Genomic DNA, 20722 nt, shown 5'->3' on the forward strand with positions numbered 1-20722 from the left:
TGTCTCATTACTCCATAGGATTAGTATCACCTGCCTTTGTCATCAGCCACTATGGTGATTCAGAGAGAAGCTTATAGAATACCATCAGTGGCTCAACTTTGGAGACATAGGTAAGTCATGGAGTTGCAAACTTACGGAGTTGCTGTTATGCTGGCTGAGAAACCAGGAAGTCCTCATTAGGTTTTCCAGCACTGTTCCCTCAAACATCAATTAGACATTGCCATAATAATGCTGTGCTATAAACCACCAAAACGGTTAGTGGCTTATAATAGCAGCCATTTATTTTTCTCACAAAAACAACAACTGTTTGCCCAGTGGTAAGAAGCTGCACTGCAATTCAAATGCATACTGTTTGAATTCATGAGCTTGCTCTGAAGAAGGATGCACAATCTCCTCCCATGTGATTTACTGCCTCTGAAAATCTGCTGGAGGGTCAACTCTAGGTTGAAGGAGAGGAAGACCCTTGAAATAGTGAATTGATGCAGTGACTGTTGCAATGGGATCTTATGTGTAAGAAAGTGTGAGGATGCACAGGATACAACATGGTTTAGATCTTTTCATAGGATCACTATGAGTCATACTCAACTCAATGGCATCTAACAACAACAACCACCACCATTGTTTGAGGGAGCTCTGGTGGTCTGGTGGTAAAAGCTGCACTACAATAACAAATAGATGTGGTATGAATCTACCAGCTTGCTCTGTGGGAGAAATATGGACAGTCTCCTCCGATGTGATTTTTTGCATCTTCTGAAGCTGAGTTGGTTCCAATTTAATGGCGCAAAACATCTAACAACCATTGTCTAGGTGACTGTACCTCTAATTCTTGGTTGGCTGTTGGCTGGGTATCTAAATTTCATCTCTTATCTGTCATCTCTTATATTCAACATGGTATTCCAAGATGAGACAGTGTTCCAAAAGTAAACTCAATAGTCCAAAAGACTAAATGAAAATTTGTAAGGCCTCTTGGCTGTGCTTTGAAGCAACACATTGGTATTTCTGCCACATTCTCTTGTCCAAATCAAATCATAGGCTATCCTAAGAGTCAGAGTATGGTACAATTACAAAGTTTCTAGTCAAAGGTAGGAAGACTAATCCTTAGAGCCATTAATAAAACCAACCTACCACACTGAATCATAATGGACCAGGAGATTTACATACATCATAGATACTTCATACACCAGTATGACAAATGCTTTGTGACATTCTAATTACTATCTCTCCTCAGAAGGGAGAACATGAGTCTCAATCTTTTTTGAGTTTTCCAATGGGGTAATTGATGTATAAGGAAAAGTCCTCTTCAGTACAAGATTTACAAGCTGGATTATTACTAGTTCCAAGGAGAAAGCAGTTCAGAGATGTTCATTCTGTAATGTAAATGCCTAAAATATGCCAACCTTTTCTGACAGTTTCACAAACATTATTACCCCATTTACTGTTCAGAACAGGTCTGCCTAAGTCTGAAGTGCATGTTCTTTCACCTATTTTTCCCTCCCCTTACATAGCACATGTCTCTCTCTTGGTAAATTAGGAGATGGATTCTGCCTATTGCTAACATCTGCCCACAGATCAATATTAACTTCCCTGGACTGTGTGTAAGGCAGCTGCTTTCAGCAAGAACTCTGAAACTTAACAAACAGATTGAGGTTAGTCAGCTTGGCAGACAAGAAGCTCCTTCAGGTCCAGTTTGGACCACATTCCCTCTTTGATACAGTTTGGGTCAAGCTTGCATAATACAAAAAATGTGCACTACTTTGCTAGGTAGTTTATGGGAGACATGCTTCATTTACCAGGCCATCCCTTAAACCAGGAACCTTGAAATTCTCTTGATCCATCCTTTTCAGATCTGGCCTATACATACTTTGCATTTTTAAGTTTATAATTAACTTTGAAAGTCTACCAGTCAGTAATTAGCTCACAGCTGTAATCATCTGTATTGTCTTGGTCTCACTGTCAACCAGCCAGTTAGAGATCCTATCAATCCCAGAGGAACAATGCTATCCAATTAACCAAGTCGAACTTGTACACTTAATAGCAAGGGGAGCTGGCTATGTATGTAGTAACAGAGATCAGAAGAATATTAAATTTGTAAAAGGAAAACAAAATGACTCGCATGTTGCCTAAATCTTCATCTTCCAAAAATATTCTGTGCTGAAAAGAAAGTTTTCTCAGGAGACAGACATGGGAACACTTAGCTGCAAACTCCAAGAGAACACAGACTGTACATCAATGTATATTCACATATGTATTTATTCATAAGTACTTGTTGAATGATTACCAGAAAATCAGGAGTATCTAGGTTCTGGAAAGAATCTCTAAGTACTTGTGTGATTAAGTAACAAGGACTAAATCTCTGTGGCTGTGTTCTTTGGACAATAATAAATTATTTGGTTCTTTGGGGGTCAAGCAGGCAACAGATATATGCAAACCATGTATAAGACAAATGAAAGTGGGGAGACTTGTAAACAGAACACACCTCCTTCCAAAGCATTGTGCTGGCTGAACCAAACTCAGCCTGTAATGCAAAGAATGAAACTTGATGTACATTGAAGTTCTGACCAATCTTTGGATTTATGAAGCACTTAGCAAAAGATGTATTCTAAAAAAACTTAAACTCAGAAATTTATGAGATTGACCTGGAAGTAGAAAGGCCTTCAGATATTTCAGGGTAAAGATCAGATTAATTAAAATCAATGTTATTTTTGTTTGTAGTTGGATCCATATTCTCTGGAGCTGCACAAGAAAATATTCCCTAATCACTATCAGGGTTTGGGTCGTTTTGAAATGATGAAGGAACAAAATGGATTAAAATGCATATGTGGACCCTTTTCTGGTTCATTACATGATGATTGGGTGTTCATGCTTTTTTATGATGTGTGTCACCCTTTAAACCTTGTTACAACACGGGCACATTATCTGTCTGATGTGAAAAAAGAAAAAAAATGCCTATGCTGTGAAATGACTCCCTCGCATCTTTACAAGCATATTGTTCCTTCAAAAACGTGCAATAACCCAGACTAAAGTTTTTGGGTTTGTTTTTTGTTTTGTTTGTGTATCATAAAATCCACTAATTAAGTACAAGGTAAACTGCAAAGTCCTTCATTCATCCATCCACCTTTGGTGCATGTGTGATGGTCCTCATGCCCACAACATGTCCAGCTTCATATTTCTGCTGGCCCTTCTTCCCTTGCTTAGTTTCTAAAGCATCACCTCTTATGTTATTGTTATGTGCTGTAAAGTCACCTGTGACTATGTACAACAACTCTGAAGCCTGACTTATCCTGAATCAGTCTCACTGACTCCAACATACCTACATCATTATCCCTGTTACTATGTCAATCCATCTTACCTGAGGTCTTCCTCTTCTGCACTGTCCCTTCCATGAATAATGTCCTTCTCTAAGGACTGGTCCTTCATGGCCAAGTGCCAAAAGCATGTGAGACAGAACTTCAAGATCCTAGCCACCAAGGAGATACTTGGTTTCACCCTCTCTGAGACAGACCTATTCTCTTGGCTGTCCATGGTATGTTCAATACTCTTCTCCAGCACCACAATTCAAAGACATCAATTATTCTTCTCTCATCCTCAGTTATTGTCTACCTTTCTTATGCATAGCAAGTAATTGTGAAGACCATGACCTGGATCAGGTGCACTTTACTCTTACATCATCTTACTCAGACATCATCCCTTCTTAGTACAGTGAGGAGATCCCTGGCAGCAGATTTTCTCATTGCAATGGTTTTTTTATTTCCTGACTGCTCATACCAAAAGTGTTGATGGTCATGTATTTAATTTATTTCCAGGTTTAATTTATCATTAAGGTTTGTTTGACTTATTATTTTAATTTATAATCAGGGAAATATATGTTAAAATGATAATGATAAGCCATCATATATGCAGTGGATGTCTAGAAGATAAAAAAAATGTCTAATAGCAAATTTTAGTGAAAATGTGGAACACCTAGAATGCTCACATTCTGAGGATATAAAGGTAAATTAATAGAATTATTTTGGAAAACTCATTCTCAGTGTGTTTGTGGTAGGCAGACTCCTGAAATGGCACCAAAGATTTCTGCTTCCTGGTGTACACGCCTTACATGTATAATAACCATCTTTTAAGTGCAGGGATAACATTGCTGATGTAAGATGAATCTTGAGTGAAAGTATATTTTATTGACTATGCAAAGGCATTTGACTGTGTTGATAATAACAAGTTATGGCTAACATTGACAAGAATTGGAATCCCAGAACACTTAATTGTGCTTGTGTGAAACCTACACCTAGACCAAAAGGTGGTTGTGTGAACACAGCAAGGGAATACTACCTGGTTTAAAACTAAGAAGGGAGTGGTCAGAGTTGTATTCTTTGTCATATCTATTCAATCTGTATGCTGAGCAAATTATTCTAGAAGCTGGAATTTGTAAAAAAGAATGTTGCATCAAGGTCAGAGAAAGACTTATTAATAATGTGCATTATATAGATGACACAACTTTGTTTGCTGAAATTGAGGGGGACTTGAAGCACTTGTTGCAGAAGATCAAAGATTACAGCCTTCGATATGGATTGCATCTCAACATCAGGAGAATAAAGATTCTTACCACTGGACTGATAGGCAACATCATGAAAGATAGAGAAAAGATTGAAACTGTCAACAATTGCATCTTACTTGGATCCACAATCAACACCCTTGGTACCAGCAGTCAGGAAATCAGGAGATGTATTGCACTATGAAAGTTTGTAGTTAGAGACCTCTCCAAATCGTTGAGGAATAATTATGTCATTCCGATCACTTTCTATTCATCTGAAAGCTGGACAATGACTAAGGATGACAGAAGAAGAATTGAACTATGATACTGGAGAAGAGTACTGAACATGGACTGGTGAAAGAGCAAACAAATATGTCTTAGAGAAAGTGCAGCCAGCCAGAGTGATTTTGGAGGCAAAGATGATAAAGTTTTGACTCATATTCCTTTGGTCATGTTGCCATGGAGGGCTATTCCTTGGAAAGTGTCTGATGCTTGGGAAGGTGGAGGGTTGGCAAGGTATAAGAAGACCCTCAATCAGGTGGATAGACACAGTGACTGCCCCGATGGGCTCTAATGTTTGGGGAGGTGTGAGTACTGCACAGGCTAGGACAGGGTTCAGATCTGTTGTTCATAGGCTCTCTATGGATCTTATTCAGCCGGCTAGTACCTAAGAGCAACAACAACAACAAATGTAGTTGAGATTGTGAATATAATTGAGTCCACAAAGGTGAAAGAATTTTTCAAATTTAATTAAGGTTGAGTCCCTAATCAGATGATTTTTAGTTAATCAAAAGAGGAATTCCTCTAGCTTGGCCACCCTAAAAAGGACTAAGACCTTTCTGAAGGAAAATATTCTAAAAGTTAGAGTGTGAGAAATCTTGTAGAAAGTACCATTTGTCAAAAACATAAGAGCAGCTTGCAAGAGCCAAGCAAGATCAAATACCTGGCAAGTAACTGAAAACTTCAGCTCTACAATCATTAGGAAATAAACTTGTTCACATACCAAAGTAATGTTGGAAGTAGAGTGTTCCCTTAATCATCTTTTTGGATGAGGATACAGCTGACTGATAGCCTGATTTCAGTCTGTGAAGACTCCTTAGCTATCAAACTTGAAATAATAAAAATTATTACTGAGTTTCTATTTATGTATTATGCAGCAATAGAAAATGGATGTAAAGCTCCTAAGGCTAAATGAATGTATGCTTCTTGACCAATAATCTACACCTAAGAATAGTCCCAACAGAAAAGGATATATGAGTTAATAAAATTACATATACACACTACTCATAATACTATTCTTTTTAAATGGATATAAAATGCACTAAGAATTTTAAGGCATCAGAAACTGAAAAATACCTAACAGGGTGATTTATGGGATGTGGATAATCTTTTGCTTTTTGATCTTGGTTCTAGTTACACATGTGTGATCAATTTGTGAAAAGTTACCAAGCTGTGTTCTTCCCTAAATTACACTTCAACAAAAGCCCTTTTTATAAAAATACTAGAATTTTTATCACAGTGAAACTAGATATTTAAAAAAAATAAAAATGATCACACATACAAAAATGGTAACAGGATTTTGCTTAAATAATCCTTTCAACTTTAGTCCCCCAGAGATAGAACAAAGCCTTCCCCTTTTATGTATTTTTAAAAAATGTTTACCTAAACTTTTGTATGGCTTCTGATGAACTCTCCATAAATAAATTTTACTGTCTTTTAAAATAAAAACAAAATTTATTGTGCATGATGATTTTAAGGCATTTTTAAAATAATAGTTTTGATTAATTATGTATACTGCATTGAAACAGATGAGGGAGAGAACTGTTTAAAAGGGATATAGGATTAGGTATTATTGTCATGACAGGAGTCCAGAAAGAAGGATGAATAGTGGCGTGGACTTGGAGGGAGAGATTGTATAACAATGAAAGACTTTTACTTTTGAAAGACAAGAGTGAACTGGAGGGGAGGTTGGGCAGGGAGAAAAGTGGAACAATGAATGAATGGAAATTGAAAGTCTCTGTAAACTTTCATTAAAATTAATAAAAAAGTGAAAAAATTAAATTGCTTTCATAAGTATCTCATGAAATTTTGATCTTTGGTTCATAAAAAAGTTAGGATAGTTTTAATACCATTTTAGAAAGAAAAATGTTTCTTCACAACATTGTAAGATCATTATTATTAACTGTCATTATTAACTACCTACATCATGTACCATGGGCTTCAGCTGACATCATAGAAGGCTATCCTGTGCTGTGATAGTCATATACCTTATTATCTTTATGATTTACTCTTGGAGGTATAACACCTGTCATCAGTTCATTGTAGTGTGGATTTATTTTCATGTTGCTCATTACTGTGGAGCTTAAGAGGGTATATGCTTGCATGTTTATTGTTTGTTCTTATTAGGCACAGCACTTGTCTGTCAGTTTGCTGTGTTGTGGTAACTTGTGGGTTTCTAAAATGTTTGACATTATCCCACTGGTATTTCAAATGACAGAAGGGTCACCAATAGTGGACAGGTTTTAGCAGAGCTCCCAGATTAAGACATACTAAAATTTACCAAAACAAACAAAAAACCAACTTTACACATGAACCTCACCTAAAGGCCTTCACAAGAATCAGAGTGAATACATCTGTGGAAAGAGTCAAAACAGCACTCAAAACCAGGACAGGTGTTAAATGTGAAAGAGACTATCAATTACTTATGTTTAAATTGAATTTAAACCCGAAGAAAGTGAAACAAGTCCACAAACCAAAATATAACCTTAAACCTGTCCCACTAGAATTTTAAAATTATCTCCAGAATAGATTTAAGACATTGAACACTAGTGGTCAAATACCAGATGAGTTATTGGGATGATATTGAAGATATCACCCATGAAAAGAGCAAAAAGGCATTATAAAGACAGACGAAGAAGAAAAGACCAAAATGGATGGCAGAAGAAACTCTGAATATTGCACTAGAGCACCAAGCATCCAAAAAAAAGGGGGGGGGGAGAAATGCAGAAGAGATGAAGAGAAGATTTCAAATGCCTGGCTCAAGAAGACAACACAAAATTTTACAGCAGAATGCACAAAGAACTGGAATTGGAGAACAAAAGGAGAAGAACTTACTTGGCATTTCCTAAGGTGAAAGAATGGAAAATAAATCCAAGCCTGAACTTGCAATACTGGGAGATGCTATGGGGAAAATTTTGAATGATCCAAGAAGAATCAAAAGAAGATTCACAAAATACACAGAGTGACTGTACCATAAGGAGTTAATCAAAACAGAAAAAGTTCAGAAAGTACCATATGGTAAAGAAAGAAGAGGTTCAAGCTTCACTAAAGGTACTGGCAACATATGTCAGGAATGGATGGGATACCAGTTGAACTGTTTCAACTGATTGACATGCAGCCCTGAGTCTGCTCTCCAGTCTATGCCAGGAAATCTGGAGGGCACTTTCTTGGCTGAATGATTAAAATAATATCATTAATATCAAGCAAAATATTGCTGAAAATAATTCAAATCAGCCAGAAGAGTACATTAATAGAGAACTTCCAGAAGTCCAAACTAGATTTAGAAAAGGCCATGATACCAGGTCAGATGGATCCTGGCTGAAAGAAAAGAATGCCAGAAGAATGTCCTTTTATCCTTTATTGACTTTATTGTTATAAAGACATTTGATTGTGTGGATTATAATAAACTATGGCTAAGACTGAGAAATTCTTCTGTATCCACAAATTCCTTTTGGGACAATGACTCTGTATATATTTCCATCTCCTTTAATGCTTCCTGGATACTTTAAATATGCTGCCCCAAACATCTTTAAGTATTGCATTTTGAGACTTAAAATTGTTCTTCAGTTCCTTCATCTTAAGAAATCCTGAGTGAGTTCAGCCCCTTTGATTTTCTGACTGCAGCTCTTTACACATTTCATTATAATATTTTATTATGTCTTCCTGCACTGCCTTTTGAAATCTTCTGTTCAGCTTCAGTGCATGGTTCAAAATTGGGAAGGGTGTATGCCAGGGATGTGTCCTATCTCCATACTTTTTCAATCTATATTCAGAACAGATTATCCAGGAGGCTGGGCTCTATGAGGAGAAATGTGTAAACAGGGTTGGAGGAAGGCTCATCAACAATCTGAGTTATGCAGATGATACGACCCTGCTTGCTGAAACTGAGGAGGACCTGAAGCACTTACTGCAAAAGGTCAAGGACTATAGCCTTCAATATGGACTAAAGCTCAATATCAAGAAAACAAAGATTCTCACCACTGGAAAAATTGACAGTATCATGATAGATATTGACTACATTGAAACTGTTAACAGCTTAAGCTTGCTTGGCTCCACAACCAACACTCTTGATACCAGCAGCCAGGCAATTAAAATAATAATTGCATTGTTGGAGACCTCTCCAAAGTATTGAAGAGAAACTATGTCAGTCTGGAGACTAAGGTGTGCCTGATTCAGGTCATAGTCTTTGCAATTACTTGCTATGCATCAGAAAACTGGACATGACTAGGAGAATTGATGCCTTTGAGCTGTGGTGCTGGAGAAGCATACTGAATATACAATAGACTGCTAGGAGAACAAACAGGTTTCTCCTAGAGAGGGTGAGTCTAGGATGCTCCTTGGAGCTAAGGATTCTGAAGCTTCATCTGATATATTTTGGACATGTTGCAATGAAGGACAAGTCTTTGGAGAGGGACATTATGCTTGGAAGGGTGGAGAGATAGCATAGGAGAGGAAGACCCTCAATTAGATGGATTGATTCAGTGACTGGGTTAAATGGGGATAGTGTGTGTCAGAAACAATAAGATTGCACAGGATAGAGCAAGGTTTTGGGCTGTTGTACACAAGGTCGCTATGAGTCGCAGATGAATTGATGGCACATAACAGCAATAACAACAACACTGAGAAGACCTAGAACAAGAAGATGTTGTCCAAAAGAGCAAGGGAGCATTGCACAATAGCACTAACTCATGCTCTATTCTGTGCCAACCTTATTGTTTCTGACACACTTATACCCAATACCTCAGTCACTGAATCAATCCATCTCATTGAGGGTTTTCCTCTCCTGTGCTTTAAGTCCATATTGAAGGCTACAGTCCTTGATCTTGTGCGGCAAGTGCTTCGGGTCCTCCCAAGTGTCAGCAAGCAGGGTTGTGTCATCTGCATAACACAGACAGTTGATGAGTCTACCTCCAGTCCTGATGCCCCATTTCTCCTCATAGAGCCCAGCCTCCTGGATAATCTGTTCTGCATTAGATTGAAAAAGTATGGAGATAGGACACATTCCTGGGGTACATTTTTCCCCAATTTTGAACCATGCAGTATTCCTTTGCTATGTTCTGATGGGTGTCTCCTCATTCAAGTTTAAGTTTCACATAAGCACAAACAAGTGTTCTGGGATTCACATTCTTCTCAGAGTTAGCCACAATTTGTTGTGGTCCACACAGTCAAATGTCTTTGCATAGTCAATGAAACACAGATAGACATTACTCTGGTACTCCCTGCTTTCAACCAAGATTCATCTAACATTAGCTACAATATCCCTACTACCATGACCTCTTCTAAACCCAGCCTGCACTTCTGGCAGTTCTCTGGATAATTTTTTGGATAATTTTTTTGGATAATTTTTAGCAGAATCTTACTTGCATGTGATACTAATGATACTTTTCGATAATTTCCACACTCTGTTGGATCAACTTTCTTTGGAATGGGAACAAATACAGATATCTTCTAGTCAGTTGGCCAGGTGGTTGTCCTTTAGATTTATTGTGAGCACATCTAGGGCAGCATTTGTTTGTTCAAATATATAAATCTATATACTGTTAATTCCTGGTGCCTTGTTTCTTGTCAATTTTTTTAGAGCAGCTTGAAATTTCTCCTTCATCACCATAGGCTCTTGCTCTTACGTCGTTTCATTAAATCCCTCTGTGTCCGCCAATTTCTTTTGGTCCAATGACTCTATACTCTTTCCATCTTCTTTTAATACTTCCTGGATAATTTAATATTCTTTCTAAAGCATCCTTAAGTATTGCAACTTGAGGCTTGAATTAGTTCTTCAGTTCCTTCGGCTTAAGAAATGGTGAGAATTAGATATACTGCATTGAAGCCAGTTAGGGAGAGAACAGTTTAAAAGTAATATATTTTAGGGCATTATGATTATCATAGGAGTTAGGAATGAGGGTTGTAGAATGGAGTATGCTCGGGATGGGGAGGGTGTGGGGGGATTGTATACCAATGAAGGAGTTTTACTTTTGCTTTTCAAGGAGAAGAGAGAACTGGGGGTGGGGGTGGGGTGGGCAGGGAGAAAAGTGCAACAATGAATGAATGGAAACCCAAAATCTTTGTAAATGTTCATTGAAATTAATATATAAAAAAAGAAATGGTGAACGAGTTTGACCTCTCTGGTTTTCTGACTCCAGCTCTTTGCACATTGCATTATAATACTTTACTTTGTCTTTCTATGCTTCCCTTTGAAATCTTCTGTCCACCTTAATATCTTCATTTCTTCCCTCTGCTTTGGCTTTTGGTGCTCTAGTGCAATATTCGGAGTCTCTTCTGATACCCATTTTGGTGTTTGTCTTCCTTCTCTTTGTAATGACTTTTTGCAGTCTACCTGGATGATATTCTTGATATCCTCACATAATTCATCTGGTCTTCACTCATTAGTATTCAAGGCCTCAAACCTGTTCCTGAGATGGTTTTGAAATTCATATGGGGTAGACTTAAGCTCATCTTTTGGTTCTCATGGATTTTATTTAATTTTCCTTGGCTTCAGCTTCAACTTATGAGTAGTCAGTAGTCTGTTCCACACTCAGCACCTGGCTAGTTTTCACACTGATACTGAGCTTCTCCAGTGGTTCTTCCTACAGATATAATCAATCTGATTCCTATGCATGCCATAAGATAAAATCCATGTGTATATCTTTCTTATAAAATGTATTTGCAATGAATAAATCCTTGATTGTGCAAAATTCTATCATTCTGTCTCCAGCTTCATTTCTGTCACCAAATCCAACTTTTCCAACTACTGATCCTTCTTCTCTATTCCCAACTTTTGCATTCCAGTTACCCATTATTATTAATGCATCTTGATTATATGTTTGATTGATATCTGACTACAAAAGTTGGTAGAAATCTTCTATTTCCTCTTCTTTGCCTCTGGTTGTTGGTACCTATATTTGAATAATAGTAGTCAATGGACTTCCTTATATGCATATGGATAGTGTCATGTCACTCACAATTTACTGTTTAAAATCAGAAAAGTTGTATGTTATAGTTGTATCCTTTATTCTAGTCCATCTCATCACACTATTGCCTAAAATGTTGTTTGTGTGTTCCATTTCATTTTTCACAACCTCTAGTTAACCCACGTTCATGCTTCAAATATCTTATATTCCAATTATTAAAGAATATTTGTTACTATTTTTCCTCATATTTATTGACTTTTAATGTAGACTCTATCTCTAACTATCTGTGTTTCTCAAGTGTTCATAGTGTTTTCAGAGGCCTGTTATTTAACAAGTGGATGGCCATTACTGCTTAATAGTCTGTCTTAATCTTAGAGCTTTACTAAAACCTGTACCCTTGAAATTTGACACATTGGTTTCATAGCTTTTAGAATCACAGCAACCTACAAATTAATTAATACAACAAACTTACAGACAAGTGCTTTACTAATTAGAACAATTAATTCCCCCAATACAACAAACTGACAAATTAATGTTGTACCTCTAACAGCAAATCAGGCACATGAATACATGTGTTACCAGAATTAGCTGAAGCCTGCATCATTGAAGTGTTCTACCTGAGTCTCAAGCCTGACAGGCAGGGCTAATGTCCCAGAGGTGGATATTAAAGGTCACCTGGAAATCACTGGTGTATTTTAGGCATTATTTAAAATAATGACATTTTAAGTGGCCTAGAGGTAAGAAACTGCACTGCAATCTCAAATGTATGTGATTCAAATCCACCAGCTGCTCTGCAAAAGAAGAATGGGTAGACTCCTCCTATGAGGTTTACTGCCTCTGAAAACCCACTGGAGGGTCAGATACAGGTTAGTTCCAACTTGATGGTATGGAACAAACAGCAAGCATTAATGAGTTGAGATGAACTAACTTTGACCACTTTGAATCAGACAATCACCACACTGGGAATGAAAAACAGAGGAAGAACAGTGCTGCATTCATAGTTAAAAAGGCAATTTCAAATTCTATCCAGAAGTACAATGTTGTGAATGATAGGAGAGTGCTCATATGTATAGAAGGATAATCTGCCAATATGACTATTATGCAAATAACACTCCTACAGCTAAAGCCAAAAAAGAGGAAATAGAAAACTTTTATCAAAACTTGAAGTCCAAAATTAACTAACCATGCAATCTAGATGCATTAATGATAAATGGTGACTGGAATACAAAAGTTGGAAACAATAAAGAAGGAATGATAGTTGGAAAGTGTGGACTTGCTGACTGAAATGAGGCTTGACATAAAATTATCAAATTTTGTGTGTTCAATGAATTATTCATCACAAATACCTTTTAAAAAGCCACAAAGAGAGACTCTACACATGGACGTCACCTGATGAACTGCATAAGAAACAGAGGTACATATTTGTGGAAAAGAATTGTTGGAGAAGCTCAGTACCAGCAGTTAAAATCAAGCCAGGGCAGGTTGTGCAGCAGACCATCAGTTACTCATGTGCAGGTTCAAAATGAGGCTGAAGAAAATGAAAATAAATATGAGAACCAAAATATTATTTTAAAAAATATTCCTAAAAATATTCCATTTATTTAGCAAAATACAATTTTGAGTTTATCCCACCTCAGTTTAAAAATCAAGGCTATCATCCGTGAAGAAAGCAAAGTGTCATTGCAAAGGCAGAAGAGAAAGAAAAACAAAATGAATGTCAGAAGAGACTCTAGAAATTGCACTGAAGCTTCAAGAAGTCAAAACAAAGAGAAAAGATGCTGAAGTAAAAGAACTGACAGAAGATTTCAAAGGGCAGCTTGAGAAGACAAAGCAAAGTGTTGTAATAGTATGTGCAGAGAGCTGGAACTAGAGAATAAAAAGGAAAGAAATGACTTTGCGTTTCTGAAGCTGAGAAGACTGAAATACAAAGGTAAGCGTTTAGTTGAAATATTGAAGGATGCTTTGGGAAATATGTTGAATGATCCAGAAAGCACCAAAAGAAGATGGAGGGAATACACAGAGTCACTGTATCAAAAATAATAGAAAGACATTGAAAAATTTCAGAAAGTAACATACGAACAAAAGCCAATGGTAATGAAAGAAGAAGGTGAGCAGCACTGAAGGCACTGGAAAAAAAAATTGCTCCAGGAATTGATGGGAATATTGATTAACATATTTCAACAGATGCAGGCCTGGATGTGATCATTATGATAAGCCAGGAACAGTTGTGTGGTCAATTGACTGGAAGTAATTAATATTTATTCCATTCTCAATAAAGGTGGTCCAAAAAATAATAAAAATGGCTAGAATGGTATATATATATATATATATATATATTTGTCAGAAGTTCAGGTGGGGTTTAGAAGAGGCTGTTGCACCAGGGATATAATTTTCTCATGTCAGATGGCTCCTGCCTGAAAGCAAAGAACACCAGAAGAATGTCTATCTGTGCTTTATTGGCTACGCGAAGGCATTCAACACTCTGTGGATCACAACAAATTATGGCTAACATTAAGAAGAATGGGAATCCCAGAGCACTTGGTTGTGCTCATGTGAAACCATTGTGCGAAAAGAGCAAGGGAATACTACATGCTTTAAAATTAAGAAAGGAGTGTGTCAGGATTGTATTCTGTTGCTATATCTATTCACTCTGTATGCTGAGCAAATTATTCCAAAAGCTACACTTTACGAAGAGGAATTAGATCAGAGAAAGACTCATCAATAATCTGTGTCATGCTGATGACACCACATTGCTTGCTGAAAATGAGGAGAGGATTGAAGTATTTGCTGAAGAATACCAAGAAATGTATCTCAACATCAATAAAAAGAAAATTCTCACCATTGGACCAATAGACACATAATAGATAGAGAAAAGATTGAAACAAGTTGTCAATGATTTCATCTTACTTGGATCCCCAATAAGTATATTTGGTACCAACAAAAAAGCAAACAAATCAGTCTTCAGGTGGAGGGTCACAAAGAAGAGAAATATCCTCCACTAGATAAACTGACATGGTGACTTGTAATTGAGATGTTGATTGACAATGGGCTCTCTTGTGTCAGGAGGTGTAAGGATGGCTCATGAAAGGACAGGGTTCAGATCTGTTGTTCATAGGGTTGCTATGGGTTGTACTTGACCCAGCAGCACCTAATAACAACAGTAACAACAACCAGCAGACAGGAAATCAGGAGATGTATGGAACTAGTAAAGTCTGCAAGTGAGGACCTCACTAAATTATTGAGGTGCAATGATGTCCGTTTGAGGACTTAGATGCATCTGATCAGCACCTGACAGCTGGACAATAACTAAGGATGACAGAAGAAGAAATGATGCCATTGAGCTATGGTGTTGAAGAAGAGTACTGAACATCCCATGGCCTGCCAAAAGTACAAAAAAATACATGTCTTGGAGAAAGTACAGCCATAGTGCTTCTTAGAGGCAAAGATGATAAAGCTTTATCTCACATATTTGGAGTATGTTTCTAGAAGAGGTTATTCCTTAAAGACGACATCATGCTTTGGAAGATGGGTGGGGGGTGGCAAAAAAAGGGAAGATCCTCAACAGATGAATTGGCCCAGTGACAAGTTGCAATGAGCACTAATGTGTCAGAAATTGTGAGGATGGCACAGGATAGGACAGGGTTCAGATCTGTTGTTTATGGGATCATTATGGTCATATTTGACTCAATGACACTTAACAATGACATTCTTTCTGTATCTTAGGCAAATTATTTGAGAAGCTGGACTCAATGAAAAATAATGTGACATTGGGATTGGAGGAACATTCATCAGTAACAACATGTGTAATGCTGAATGTGTTTGCTGAAAGTGAGGGTGACTTGAAGTGCTTTTGAAGATCAAAAACTGCAACCTTCAATATGCACTTCATCTCAACATAAAAAGATAAAATTCTCACCACTGGACTAATAAGCAGCATCATGCTATATAGAGAAAAGATTGGAACTGTCAATGATTTTCTCTTGCTTAGATCCATAATTAACACACTTTGTGTAAAATAATCAGGATATATATATTGTATTGAGCAAGTCCTCTCTCATAAACCTCTCCAAATTACTGAGGAACAATGATATAATTTTGAAGACTAAGATACTACTTATTCATGCTATGGTCCTTACCATCACTTGCTATGCTTCTGCTAGCTGCACAGTAACTAAAGATGACAGAAGAATGGGAGCCTTCCCTCTGTGGTGTTGGATAAGAGTACTAAATACCCATGGACTGCCAAAAGAAAAAAAAAACATATATGTCTTGGAGAAAGCACACAGAATGCTTCATGGAGGCAAAGATGATAAAACTTTGTTTCCCATACTTTGCGCATGTAGATAGGAGACTATTTCTTGGAGGAGGATATCATTCTTGGATGGGAAAGTGGAGGACCAGCAGAAGAGAGAAAGATCCTCAGTCAGATGAATTGACACTGTGGACAGCAATGATGAGGATGATACAGGATCGGACAGGGTTCAGAACTGTTGTTCACAATGTTACTATGAGTTGTAGTCAACACAGTGACACTTAACAACAACGAGCTCATGTGCAGACCACCATTCTAAATTAAAAACAAAAAGCCCTGCACCTACTGCTATTCGGAGGAAGGAAAAAAAATGTTTGAGATCAAAATAGCACCACACAAACACTCCTCAGTCATAAATATTTTTCACAGACTGCTATCGACTTCTTTAGGTATCAGGGACAAACCCACTAGACTTGTTTAAGAAGTTGAGACTTGTTTGAAGAAGCTAAGAGGCGTTGTTTGATTGATTGAATAATTGTTTGATTGATTGAATAATTGACTGAATTAGGATTCTCTGAAAATATGTGTAATAAATACTAGTCCTTGAGGCTTTAGGAATAATCACATTTGGGAATAGGTTGTTTGTTATGGTAATAAACCTAGATTATTATAAGTCCATATCTTTGAAATTTAAAAGAGACGAAACAAAACTAAGAAATAGAAATAGGAAGATTGATGTCAAGGTACACAGATATCTCCAGGGAACCAGGAAACACATTGAAAGACAAGGACCAGAGCCCAAAGCCACCAGGAAAAACTTAGAACTCTGAGTTTAGATTTACAACTCCCTTAACTATAAGAAAATAAACTAAGGCAGGTTGTAACACACTTGTCCCAGACTGGAAATGCAGACTGGAGGTTGTGCTGTAATATAGTAGGACCTCCCCAAGAAGAAATGAGGCCAAGGCATTTGTCATCTTCAATTTACCCCAATGCACCAAGTTCTCTTGAGATTTTAAGGCATTATGTCCACATGTCTTTGCTCCATATCTGTCACCCAAATTATAAATCCCTCATTGAAACTATTTATTTCTTTATAAAAAATCCTTATGGAATATTAATCATATAATCCATTTTAGTCTCATCTACACTCAAGATTTGGATACATTTCTAATTATATCTTAACAACGCATTTTCAAAAGACAAAATGGAGAGGAGAGAAACAAGTGAGATTACTCCTGTCATCATCAGAGAAAGTGTATGCTGAAGAAGAGTGTCACATATTTCCGCATCAACTGCAGTCCCTTTTCTCTCACAAACTAAAAATCCTGAAACTACATCCATTTCAGCATACTCCAAAGCCCTACATTCCCAGTGGAGGAAGATTGGTTTGTTCTAAGAAGCCCTGGTAACAAAGTATGAATGAAGCTATTAGTCTGGTAAGAGAAAGGTCAGTGGTTCATATCCACCATCCACCAGACTGATTGGCAATCTCCTTTTCCAAGGTTTGTGGTGGTTTAGGGTTGATGGAGTGTTACTATGAGTTGGAATTGATGGCCACGGGTAAGGAGTAAAAAGTATGGACTTCATTTCAGAAAGACTTGGGATTAAATCCTTAACAAATTTTAGTTGGGCTCTATCTGACACAATTTCCTCCTCAGCACTGTAGGGTCATTAGAAGATTAAACAAGAATGCATATAGGAAGTTTAGCACAAGAAAGTGCCAGCTAATAGCAATCATTGTATTTTGTAACAGTGCCTTGGTGGTGGGTCTTGCAGAGTTTTGAAGGGAAGGCATGAGTGTTCACTGAGTGTTTCTCCTGTTTACTGAGTTGGTCGCATACTTGCAAGGGGCTCCAGGCCTTGGACGAAGGCAACCAGGGGGGGGGGTACTCCCCCTGCTCCACCCATGCTTTCCCCAGAGCAACAAGTTCCCTCCTGCAGGACCCGCCCGCGCGCCACTGGCAAACACAGACCAGACCTCTGTCACACTCGCTGGCAAGCCTATTTGGGGCCAAAATCTCAGCAGCTGCCTACGCCCTAGGAGGTGGAGGAGCATGAAGGAGTACTCTCGCGGCTGCCAGAGGCGGGAGGCGAAGAAGATTCGCCAGAAGGGGCTTGAGGAACCCCAGTCCACGCTGCCCTTGAAAGGCAAACGCAGCACCCAGAGTCACTCAGCACACATTAAGTCCCGCGCCTCCCAGCTGTGCCTCCTGGGACCAGGAGAAGATTAATAAGGTCAGGAAAGCCACTGACCTCCACTCACTCCTTTGGAAGTCATATTGCTCCCTTAAGTCCCCTGGATTCTTCTTAGATCTTCATCTTATCTCTACATCAAGTCCCCTAAAACACCCAAGGTTCTTGGCACGCTATTTTCCAGGAAGAGCAAACACCTCCGCCTCCGCCTCCCGCACAGCACCCTGCCATACACTCTCGCGCCCCAACTCTGGGTTCCCGGGAATCTCCTTGGGATTCCTGGGGTGTTCTAGGCTGGAAGCTTCCTCTGGTTGCCCAAACAATTAAATGCGAACAACTTCTTAAAACAAGAATCTCCATGATCCCATGGGGAAAGCAAGATGACCGCCAACATTTCAAGAGAGGACATCCGAATTCTCTGTAGGGGATGCTCCACAAAATCCTGCCACCAGGCTGAGCTTCCACAGCTGGAAGTTGAGAAGTGGGAACCAAGACCAGCGCGCTCTGAGGTGGGTGGTGGGATGAAGGCGCTCAAGTTCTGCCGTATTATAGAGTGAGAGACTTTGTAGTCTCAGAGACTTGAAGCTCAGGATCTGTGGTGGCTGGAAGAGGGCGGGACTGTCCCTGGGGAGGAAGTCTTGCTGGCTCTGGGTCTGAGAAGCACTGAACTGCACTGCACTGTGCAAGGAGTGAGCTTTGAGCGTCCAAAAGACCCTTTCTCCAGGGGTTGTGGGTGGGGGAGGCATCCTGGCAAAGTAGCCAAGGCCAAGCTAAGCTATTTACTTCTCTCTCCAATCTAAGAACTAGGTACCTCTGACAGTTGTCTGGGCGCACAACATAATTTGAAATTTTCACCCAGGCACAGAGTGATAAATCATTTTTATGACCTTACTAGTACAATCTGAAGGACATTTTAATTACATAACCCGTGAAAGATCACCAGAAGCAATGTCGTGTTAAAAAGCTGATGGCAGAATATCTGCAGCGCACGAGAGCGAAAACTTGCAAGTCTGCAATGAGATTGCGCAGGGCTGCCCCCGTTTTGGAACAGACGAAATGCAAGGGAGACCTTACCTTTCGGACTCCAAAGCCGTGCTCTGCTGCAACTTGACGAGCTTCTTCCTCTCCCCCTTTATGCAACTCCACGAGAAAATGATTCGTGAAGACTGGTCTTTCGGCAGATGCAAAAACCATGACACAGAAGAGGAGCCCAGCGGCCGCCTTCCATTGGGAGACACAGCCTCCTGTCATTTTTCTTCGGGAGTGAAAAGTGAGGCTGGAAGGCGCGCAGGCTGGAGAAGACCCGGACGGGAGATGCAAATGAAAAAGAAGAAAACACTGTATTAAAAATAAGTATATATATATATTTAACTATGCAGAGAAAAAGACTAGTTAGCTTCAAAAGCTCCAAATCAATGTGTTCTCCTCCAGCCTGGTGGCTGGCGGGGAAGCCGTGTAGTCAGGCGCTCCAGATCGCCGGCAGGGGTGCGAATGTGGGAGCTGTGTGTATCTGGAAGAAAGAGCGAGTATATGTGTTTGATGCTAAATCTGCATTTTTCAGCTCCTCCTCAGCTCCAATTCTACAGGGGCTGGAGGAGAGCACTAGCCTGGTGACGTGCCTCCGCCAACGGCCAATGAGAACCGGGAAAGCGTCCAGCCCCGCCCCTGCCCAGGAGGTCTCGCCGCAGGTCTGTGCTGGCTGGGGCGCCTCGGACCTGCGCCCCTGCCCCTTCAGCACCCTGGAGAGCGCCTCTGGCTCTGGCCGGCCCGCCCGGGTGCTGTCCCCGCCCCCTCCGCAGCGTGCAGCCGTGCCCAGTGATGTCATTGTTTGTGGAAATCTGGAGCCCCAGGAAAGGGAATACCGAGATCTCTGCTCCAAGGAACTGGGACACCGGTCTTTCCCTATTCTACTCCCTTCCTTATTTCTACTGCCAAATGTCTGGACCTCTCTGCTTCTCTCGCCTTTTTTCTCTTACACACAAATGCCACACAGGGCCCACTGGTCTTCCTCCCAACAAGCCAAATATTAACCCTTCCTCTCACCACTTTGGGTAAATCTCAGAGATTTACTCTAACCTCTGTGCGGACTGTTTTGCGATAGAGTGCAGGGATGAGGGACCAGCTTTTTCCCTTTTTAAACAAACAAACAAAAAGGTTCCTGCAAGTCCAGCACTAAACAGCCAAGCAGAGCAAGAGAGTAAGCTCACTTCCTTCAACAATCATGACTAAATGACACCTCTCCATCTGGCTATTCCACCTAGGCTGTCCTCAGGAAGGGACTAGGCCAGGATTGACACTCCTCAAGCTGCTTTCTCAGACTTAAAGATAGGGAGAGGAGCACAAGGACAGTGAAGTGAGCCTCTGAGCCAGAGGAAGATGCAGTCACTGATGCCAGGCTCCAGGCCAAGTCTCGCGCTGAGTGCCCTTGGCTGGGGGCAAATTCAGACCAACTGGCAGGAGTCAATTAAGCTACCTGGTTAAGGAACATACACTTGCTATCTTGACTTGGCCATCTGCTGACTACTGACTTTTTCCTGACCTAGTGAGAGGGAGCAGGACATGATG

At 39.5% G+C, this 20722-nt stretch overlaps 1 protein-coding gene across 2 annotated transcripts in view; it reads right to left on the bottom strand.

Moving 5' to 3' along the window:
* The window catches only part of PCSK2 (proprotein convertase subtilisin/kexin type 2), a 649727-nt gene extending 630138 nt beyond the window's left edge, over positions 1-19589 (bottom strand). Inside the window, exon 1 of one of the 2 annotated variants that reach the window (XM_006902082.1) lies at positions 19232-19589. In XM_006902082.1, the coding sequence (XP_006902144.1) occupies positions 19232-19408 (177 nt within the window). In that variant the 5' untranslated portion in view covers positions 19409-19589. The remainder of the gene's footprint in view (positions 1-19231) is intronic. The other variant, XM_006902083.1, reaches the window with a different exon arrangement.
* Between the last annotated feature and the right edge of the window lie 1133 nt (positions 19590-20722).

Source organism: Elephantulus edwardii, unplaced genomic scaffold (genome assembly GCF_000299155.1).
Source record: "Elephantulus edwardii isolate Elephantulus edwardi_28Jun2011 unplaced genomic scaffold, EleEdw1.0 scaffold00366, whole genome shotgun sequence".
In the NCBI taxonomy this organism is placed as follows: domain Eukaryota; kingdom Metazoa; phylum Chordata; class Mammalia; order Macroscelidea; family Macroscelididae; genus Elephantulus; species Elephantulus edwardii.